Source organism: Eptesicus fuscus, chromosome 13 (assembly GCF_027574615.1).
Source record: "Eptesicus fuscus isolate TK198812 chromosome 13, DD_ASM_mEF_20220401, whole genome shotgun sequence".
Lineage (NCBI taxonomy): Eukaryota > Metazoa > Chordata > Mammalia > Chiroptera > Vespertilionidae > Eptesicus > Eptesicus fuscus.
In genome coordinates, this window is record NC_072485.1 from 82,549,130 (window position 1) to 82,558,050 (window position 8,921).

An 8,921-nucleotide genomic window follows, 5' to 3' on the forward strand; every position below is an offset into this window, starting at 1 on the left:
ACAAAAGAAACCCGCCCAGGCCCTCCACCGGCCACCGAGCCAGGCTGCGGGCTGGTCAGGAACCCCAGGGCAGGAAACCCTGTGGGCGAGGAGGAGGAGCAAGTCCCCTGGCTTAGGGCCAAGCTTTGACCCCGGCACGAGGGGGGGGGGGGCAGGACGTGGGGTGCCAGTCAGCTCCTGGAAGGCTTATAACCGGGGCAGGCCTCCCTCATTCCTCAGCTCCTGGAGGGAAGGGTACCTGGTACCAGCCTTCCTTCCCATCCCCTCCCGCCTTCCCTTCGGCCACCGGGAGACAGACAGGGTCGGCTGGAGGTGGTTTGGCTGCAGCGGGAAACCGAAGCAGTGCGGACTCTGCCGAATGCACGTACGCGGCACAGACAATGGAACAGCGTGCACTTTATTTAAAACCACCAAGCGCTGGTAAAATACATATCACGCCAGCTGTGACTCCGCGTCCACCTTGACAGTAAGAACTGGGCACGTCGTCACTCTCCACGTCACGTGTGTCACATGCCCGGCCGGCAGAGGAGGGTGCCCGGCCCACCGGAGCCTCCAGGGGAGGAGCGCCCCAGTGGAGAGGGGTCTGCAGACTCCCCCTGCTCCCCGCAGAGCATGTGAAGGGAAGGGGGTGCCATCTCGGTGTGTCTGCTCCGCGACCCTCCCGGGCCATGGGAGTGGCCTGGTCAGCAGCTCCTCGGCGGCGGGAGTGGAGAGATGGAGGCGCCTGCAGCTCTGCAGACAGGATGAGTCCTTCGTCTTCGGTCCCTGAACGCGCCCCCCACCCCCCCCCAGGACCGAGCCGCTGCTGGGCCTGCTCGCCAGCACCCTCCGGAGCAGCCAGCCTGCTTCGGCTGAAGGGGAATCACGACACAAAGCAGCCACAGCACACTTTCCTACACACAGTAGGACAGCCGGCAAGCTCGGGGCCTATGGCACGCACAGGGCCCACGGCACGCACAGGGCCCAGGGCGCGCACAGGGCAGCAGGCAAGCGCAGGGCCCGCTGGCTCGGATTAAGGCACTTGTAACAGACTCAATGTCCATCTCGCCCGCAGCCCCACAGGGCAATGTCCCCACCTCCCTTCCCCTCAGTCCCACCGGCCCTGCTCTCCCACTCTGGGCAGGAAGGGAAGGAGCAGCCTGGAAGGACAGTGGTTAGGTAGGAGCGCAGGGCGGGAAGGGGACACAGGGAGGGAGCTGGGACTTGGCAAAGGCAAAGAGGACAGGAGAGCCAGCGAGCAGCAGCAGGAAGGCGGGGTGGCCTCAGGGCGGCTGATGGCAGTGATGCTCAGAGAGCAGAAGCACGAGCTGGGGGTGGGGGCTTCCGAGCTGCCCAGCGGAGAGGAGACGGCTGGGGGCAGAGAAAGGGGTCAGAGGACCAGCAGGGGAGGGGTCTCCCGCCCTCTCAGCTGGGGGGCTGGGGCAGAGGTAAGAGTCCTGAGGGTCCAGACAGGGCAAGCGAGGGGCAGGGCTGGAAGGAGGGCCAGCGCCCCGGAAGCAGCTCAGCTCTTTGGTTCGGAGACGACGAAGGTGCGGGGCGGCCTCACTCCTCCTCCAGGCCCCGGGTGCCCTTGGCCGCTCGCCTCTGCCGCCAGCGCATCTCCTCCACCTGGCGCTCCAGCGCGCGGACCTTGGCCTCCAGCTGGACCCCCGAGGCCCGGCTGCCCGTGAGCCGGCTCAGCAGAGCGTAGAGGGTCAGCAGGCCCAGCAGGAGCAGGGCCCGGGTGGAAGGGTCGGGCACGGAGCGCACCAGGGCCACAAAGCCGACCAGGAAGAGGACAAGCTTCAGGCCCCACAGGATCCGCCCCAGCAAGGCCAAGACCAGGCCGAGGAGCAGGGACAGCAGCCAGTAGACGACCAGGGCCGCCACGCCCCACAGCAGGAGGGTCTGCACCTGCCCGGGGCTGAGCTGCAGGACCTGGGTGAGGTGGTCTCCTGAGGGGGAGGAGTCACAGAATCAGCCAGCCTGGAGTGGCGATGCGCCAGCGGGCGGGGGGACAAGTGAGGGGGGCGTTCAAACCCAAAGAGAGGGAGGACTTAGACCCCCTGCAAAGGGAAAGAGAGCCCCTCCCACGGGGTCACAGAGCTGTAGGGATGTGAGCCTGAACCTCGGCTGCGCGTCCTGCCGCCCTGGTTAGGTCCCTGCCTTGGCTGAGCTAGTTTCATCTACAAAATGGGAGTGATTCCGGGCTGTGGGGAGTTCCATGCGAGGCTATGGCTGAGCGTGATGCTCCTCCGACAGGAGGCGGACTGGCAGGTGGCGGCAGTTTCTGGCCTGCTGTTAAGCTGGCCTCTGGGGAGCCCTGGGCGGGGTAGGCGGCTGGGGAAAAGTTTAGACCCTGAAAAGATAGACTCCCACAAACAGGAAGTGATGGGCTAAGCCCCAGCTGCCCCACCAGATCCCTGCCACTCACCATCCAGCCCCAAGGCGTTCAGCAGCTGGGCGGCGATCCCCGACAGCGCGAAGAAGCCCACGGAGATGCATGAGGAGACGGCCCCCAGCACCTGAGACGTGGTCTGTGGAGAGATGAACCCGTGACGGGTGAGGCTCCTCGCCAAGCCTCGCTACCAGGTCCAGCCAGGCCGGCAGGACCGGCTCCCACCCGCTTCTCAGCCAGCGTTTACCCGCCCGGGGCCTCGGAGGAGCCCTCCCGAGCCCCCTGCCAGGGCGCGGGCACGGACAGCAGGCCGCTCCTCCTTCCTGGGCTAGAACCCAGGACACCTGGGCCCTAATGCAGAGGACCTGCTGGCACACGGTGCGGGTGGCAGTGGGTGTATGTGGGTGGGAACTATCAGATCCCATTGGGTGGGAGAGCCCCACCCCCACCCCTACAGGCGAAGGAATGAGCAGGGCTTGATGGTGTGCCAACTCACCACACCAGCTCACATGCAGACCAAAGCCTGACCCTACAGGGAGGGGCCAGTGACATGGTTTGTAAAGATGGCTCCTTCCCAGCCTTTCTGGCCAGAAGGGCAGGAAGGAGGGAAAGACGGGGTGGAGCTCAGGGCCTTCAGGTGGAATTCAACCAATGGGAGCGCGAGAGGCAGGGACGTCTGCTTCATCGCGTGGAATCGGGGGCCACGGGGGTTGTGACACACAGAGGACGCAGAGCCAGCGCCTCCTCCTCCATCTCCCTCCGTGCGGGTCCCCGCAGGAACCGCCGCCCTCACCTCAGAGACCACGTGCATGGTCTCCGGCCCGATCCAGGCCTCCAGGGTCCCCCGCACAGACCGGCCCATCTGGCTCAGGAAGTCAGCGGGCACCTCCCTCTTCTGCCTGCCGGGCGGCACGAAGTCTCGGGAGGGCTCGGACGATGCTGAGTGCAGGAGGACGAGGGCCACTAGGACCAGCAGGGGGACTTGGGACAGACGGCTGCGCGATGGCCACGTGCTGCCTGAACCGGCCATGACTGGGTCTGCGGGGAGAGCAGCACAGGGTGAGCAGGGGGCCAGACCGCAGGGAAACGCGCTGCCTCCGCCGCAGCTCCCTCCGCCTCCCCAGTGAGAAAGGCGGAACCGGCACTTCCCGCTGCAGCTGGGCACAGCCACCCTCACCCTCACCCCGCATGGCAGCTAACCAGGGGCACTGCTCAGCGCCTTAGCGGGGCGAGCTCGCTCTACCCCAGGGGTCCTCAAACTTTTTAAACTGGGGGCCAGTTCACTGTCCCTCAGACCGTTGGGAGGGCCGGACTATAGTTTAAAAAAAACTATGAACAAATTCCTATGCACACTGCACATATCTTATTTTGAAGTAAAAAAACAAAACGGCAAAAACACCCGCATGTGGCCCGCGGGCCGTAGTTTGAGGATGCCTGCTCTAACCCTTACTCCAGCTCTAAACATCCGAAAGCCTGTGTCTTAGGTGCTTTGGGCATAAGAAATAATAAGTCGCCCTGACCGGTTTGGCTCAGTGGATAGAGCGTCGGCCTGCAGACTCAAGGGTCTCGGGTTCGATTCCGGTCAAGGGCACAGGCCTGGGTTGCCAGTTCAATCCCCAGTGGGGGGCGTGCAGGAGGCAGCCGATCCATGATTCTCTCTTGTCATTGATGTTTCTCTCTCTCCCCCTCACCCTTCCTCCCTGAAATCAATAGAAAAACCAGGACTTGAACCCAGGTGCATTTGACAGCAGACCCCTTGCACACAGCTCCCGGCCACACGGCCGCCAACGTGCGTTTCCGAGGTGATACAGAAAGCCGCACGGAAGATCATCCGGACGCGAAAAGGAAGTAGGCACCGATCAATGGCCGCCGTGACTTAGCGGTGACAGTTCACTTCACCACTTCGGGTTCTGTGCTCCATGTCGTGTTCCGTGATGCTACCTACGGGCACGTCAGGACCCAGCCAGCGCTGACTCAGTGAAGCTGGGGTGGATCAGCCAAGAACCATTTTCAGTATCAACATCTGGGGGGGGGGGGGGCCCCTCGGTGCTCCAGAGAAGTCAATCCGCCCCTTCCAGGCCCCACCCTCCCCCCAGAGGAACCTGTCGCTCCAGGGCGTTCCCAGGACTCAGAGGCCGAGGGAGGAGCCAGGGGCCTGCTACCAGGGCAGGCAGAGAGCTGGCCAGAAACCAGAGCCGTCAGGATGGAGGAGAGGGGAGAGAGGGTGTTCCCTTTCTTGCTTTGTGGGAAAGAGAAGGGTTCAAGAAAGGGTTATCTTTAAAAATATCGAATTCGGGCACTTCCTGGCCCCGAAACAGCCGCTGGTGTCTCCCGAGGCCGGTGGGACCAAGCAGGGCCGAGAAGCAGGCAGTTCCCGAGGGGCCACCCCAGGCTGGGACGCCTTCTACTCTTGTTGGCACAAATCAAGCAGCAGACGGCTCCTGCCGGCCGGGTCCGAGGCGAGGGAAGCCCGGGGCTCCTGGGCTATCTGGGTCACACGCGCCCCGGGACTGACAGGGCAGGCCTGCTCTCTCGGTGCGATCCTATGTCCAAGGAACTCCCCCGGCAGGAGTCACATGTCACCTCCCCCAGCCTAGGTCAGCGTGACAGGAGCTGCTCCCCCCACGGCAGCCTGCTGAGCTCTGCGCTGGCCTCCACTGTGAAGCGGCCACCTGCCCCAGCTGAGGGGAGCCGGGGGCCCTGAAATAAGCCCTCCGCAGCGAGGCCGTGGCCCTGCGGCTGGCCTCCGGGGTGCGCTGGGAGCCTGGACGGCATTCTGGAGCGGGTCCTGCGCAGAGAACAGTGCAGGCGACTGGCGGCTGCGTCTCCTCTGTTTTCTTTTTTTTAAAATATATTTTATTGATTTTTTACAGAGAGGAAGGGAGAAGGATAGAGAGTCAGAAACATCGATGAGAGAGAGATATCGATCAGCTGCCTCCTGCACCCCCCTCCCCGCACTGGGGATGTGCCCGCAACCAAGGTACATGCCCTTGACCGGAATGGAACCTGGGACCCTTCAGTCCGCAGGCCGACGCTCTATTCACTGAGCCACACCGGTCAGGGCCTCCTCTGTTTTCTTGAACAGGAGTCTCTGTCTGTTCTTCCGCGTGAGTCCCAGGCAGCAAGAGCCTGAGCCCTCACCGCTCTGTCGCACACTTTCTCACTCAGGAGCCGTGGCGGTCACGGCAGGAGCAGCCTCGGCGCTGAGGGGAAGCATGTCTGACGCGGCTTCGCCCGCAGCCACGGTCACAGCGGTGTGTGCGCGGCTCCACTGTGTCGCTTTACCGTTCACACAGCGCTGGCTGTCCCACCACCTCGCTCAACGCTTAAAGCTATCTGATGAGGCACCGGACTCTCCGCATTTCACCCAGGAAACTCCGGCTGAGAGAGGTCAGGCGACTTGCTCAAGTCCACAAAGCAGAACCGGGACTTGATCCAGAACCCAAAACCTACATCTTGCCCTTTCGCTTATTCCACACCTGGCGCGGCACCCGTGAGACATGGTCCCTGCCCTCGAGGCACTGAACATCCTCCCCAATATCAACAAGCCCCAAGTGAGAGGACCCCCAGACCCCCAGGACAAGGCCACCCACAGGGGACCCGCCTGCTGGGCTCACAGGTCCTGTGTGTACCAAGCAAGAGATGAGGACAGCCAAAATCGGGGACTAGACCTACCCCTGCCGTTCAGGCCGCAGCACTCTGGCTGGAGCAGGGCTGGGGAAGCCCAGCGGGGAGGGTTGTGGCGGGGGGCGGCTTCCTCTCGCCATGGCAGCGGGAAGCTGTGTGTGTGGGTGTGGTTTGCTGGAGGCAGGCTTCCTCTGCCTGGCTTTCTTTCCCGCTATGAATCACCGCGGGGCAGAAGGGCAGCTGACTCGGTGCCTCTTCGGGCCCCGACTTCCTCATCCTGGGGGGCAGCAGTGATTCTCGGCTCTGGTCGCCCATCAGAGTGGCCGGTGGAGCCTGTCACAGCAAGGGGGTCTGTCCCACGGGGCTAACGACCTCCGACTCCCCCCGCGAGGGATCCAGCTTGTGTTTTCAGAGCTCCTCGGAACCTCCGATGCAGAACCACGGTCGGCAGGTCAGGGGAAAGTATACTCCAGGCAAAGCCCTGAGCGTTACCTCCATTTTGGTCCCAGGCTCAATTCTGCCACAAACTGGAAGCCGCTATCTCCTGCCTGTGACTTTATCTGAGGCCCAGGCTCCTCCAATGGACAACGGGGGTAAGCGGGCCAGGACTTACCCCAAGGAGCTGGCCTGGCTCTGCGAGAACCCGGCGCACTGCGCTCACCGAGAGAGACGGCGGGTGCGGCACAAAAAGGAAAACAAGAAATAGGAAAAAGAACACAAAGGGATGTGCGTACCCAAACCGTCGGTATACTGCTCACTGCACGGCCGCGGGCGTCCCGGATTCCACGCCTGCCTCCCCGTCCGGCTCCGAGCACCCCCTGGTCCAGACCCCACAACCAACTTTTCTCGGGCTCCCCAGCGCCTGGCACAGCATGCCTCATCCGTGCTTGTTGGGACCAAGCCTGACCAGAGCCGGGAGGGTGCCGTGGAGGGTGCCGTGGAGGGTGCCGTGGAGGGCAGCCGGGGAGCCATGCAGACAGGTGGGGGAGGCTGATTTTAAAGCTGATCCAAACAGGCGGCGGCCGCCCAAGGACAGCCGGTGTGGAAAGGGGGCTCCTAGACGGCGAAGCGGCCGCGGAGGGGAATGAAGTCAGCGTCCCGGCAGGTGGGGCAGCCCCGCCAACCCCGACAGCTGCTTCCCAGCCTCTGTTTGGGGGCAGGGCGACAGGCCGAACTGAGCCCTCCCCAGGGCCCAGCCTACCCCAGACAGGGTGTCAGCGCCATGTGCTATTTCCAACAGCGTGTCCCCTGCCAAGCCCTTGCTGGGTGGCGTCTCTGGCAAGGGACCCGGCATGGCCCATGGGTTCAGGGTACCCCAAAGGGCTCGGAGCGAGGCCGCAGGGGGCTGGGCCGGGGGGCGGGGGACGGGGGTCTGGGGCGAGGCGCTCAGCGCTGGCCTTGTCCCCCCGCCGGACCGCGCCTCGCCTCGGCCGGATTTCCTAGCCGCCTCGGAACCCTCGGCTCCCAGGAAACGCGTGCCTCCCGTTGCCTAGTAACGACGCCCCCTGTTGCATAGCAACAAGGATCCGGGTCCCCAGTCGGACCCCTCCCCAGTCGTGCTCGCCCAGCCTCGCGGCTCCGCCCCGGCCCCGCCTGCGTGGCTGCCGCCTCCCTGGCCCGACCGGCCCCTGAGCCCCGGCGTCGGCCCACACTCACCCGCCTCCGGCCACGACTGCCCTTCACGTGCGACTTCGCTAAACGCGCCACCAAACCCGCGCCTCGATCCCGGGGCGTTGGTTTATCGTCTGCGCACGCGCAAGGCGGACGCGCCCGGGCCCCGCCGCTCCCGCCCGCCCCGCTGTGCGCATGCGCCCTCCCCTCCCGCCGGTGTTTTTCCCGAGCTTTCCCACCGGGAGCGCAGCGGGGTGGGCGGCCGGAGCTGGGAGCGGAAGCGTGGCGGGAAAGGGGAAAGGCGTGACCCTGGCTGGGCTGTAGGGTGGGAAAGCTGCATCTCAGCTCGGGGTCAAAGCCCACCCGCCCTCCAGCGCCCCGGCATTTGGGGCGATGTAGTGCCCGAGCGCCGCGGTGCCTGCTGGGCAGCGTCCTGAGGAAGGGGCGCCCGAGAGCCCTTGGTCTCTGCAGGAACTCTTCTCGCTGAAAAGGCACAGAGGGAGGAGGTGCTGCAGCGTTACCGCCACACGACGCTGGGAAACGCGCCCGTTCCCTCCGGGAGCAGTTCCACGCCCAGACTGCAGGGGGCGCCCAGCCGTTCGGTTGCAGAGAAGGCGGGGCGCCAACTCTCAGGCCCCAACTCTGCAAAACACGGGCAGCATGGGGGGCGGATTTGGAATGAGGTGACCCCTTTCCGGCTTCATCTCTCTGAGTCTCAGTTGTTTCCACTTGACTACAAAAGGGCTGCGCAGTAGGTGTGGGAATTCAATGAGGTAACTGCACACTTAGAAAGCGTCCCAGTTGCCTTAGCGGCTAAGGCTTAGCCGGTTTGCCTCGGTGGACAGGGCATTGGCCTGTGGCCCCGGGTTCCAGTCGGTCAAGGGCACGTACTTCGGGTCTGTACCTCGGTTGCAGGCCCTTCCCTGGCCGGTGGGGGCACGTGCAGGAAGCAGCCAATCGGTGTTTCTCTGTCTTTCCCTCCCTCTTCCACTCTCTCCGAAAATCAATGGGAAAATATCCTCGGGTGAGGATTAAAACAAAAACAATAAAGTCATACAAAGTTGATCTCATTTTTATAAAACATCCCAGTTGCTGTTTTAATGCTTAGATCACATTGGCTGCCCTGGGCGAGCGCGCCTTTGATGTTAAAGCAGTTCCCCAAACTCCACGCTCCCTTTCCCCTGCCTGACTCGGCCGTCTGATTCTGTCTTCTGCCCAGACCACGGGGCACAGGAGTGAACCCCCAGCCCGTCGCCTCTTCCGGGTGTTTCTTCCCCCCAATATTGGCCGGAGCATCCATCGTGCT

The 8,921-nt window shown here is 63.8% G+C and overlaps 1 protein-coding gene across 3 annotated transcripts; it reads right to left on the bottom strand.

Moving 5' to 3' along the window:
* Nucleotides 1-381: 381 nt before the first annotated feature.
* On the bottom strand, nucleotides 382-7,764 carry TMEM109 (transmembrane protein 109). 3 transcript variants are annotated; one of them, XM_054725225.1, is made up of 5 exons: nucleotides 7,661-7,764; nucleotides 3,171-3,415; nucleotides 2,414-2,516; nucleotides 1,750-1,934; nucleotides 382-732 (listed from the first exon to the last, which is right to left on the bottom strand). In XM_054725225.1, the coding sequence occupies exons 2-5, from the start codon at nucleotides 3,405-3,407 to the stop codon at nucleotides 433-435; spliced, it is 825 nt and encodes a 274-aa protein (XP_054581200.1). In that variant the 5' UTR covers nucleotides 3,408-3,415; nucleotides 7,661-7,764; the 3' UTR covers nucleotides 382-432. The 3 variants fall into 3 exon arrangements, with proteins under 3 accessions (XP_054581200.1, XP_054581198.1, XP_054581199.1); XM_054725223.1 differs by lacking the exon at nucleotides 7,661-7,764 and adding an exon at nucleotides 6,739-7,160; XM_054725224.1 differs by lacking the exon at nucleotides 7,661-7,764 and adding an exon at nucleotides 6,739-7,333 and having other exon boundaries at nucleotides 648-1,934.
* Nucleotides 7,765-8,921: the final 1,157 nt, after the last annotated feature.

Excerpts from the sequence above, each read along its gene's own strand:
- TMEM109 (XM_054725223.1), bottom strand. The coding sequence starts at position 6,976 with ATGGCTCCCCGGCTGCCCTCCACGGCACCCTCCACGGCACCCTCCACG. Across the intron at positions 2,517-3,170 it reads CCATGCACGTGGTCTCTGAG|ACCACGTCTCAGGTGCTGGG; the intron begins GTGAGGGCGGCG and ends ATCTCTCCACAG. Across the intron at positions 1,935-2,413 it reads GAACGCCTTGGGGCTGGATG|GAGACCACCTCACCCAGGTC; the intron begins GTGAGTGGCAGG and ends CCTCCCCCTCAG.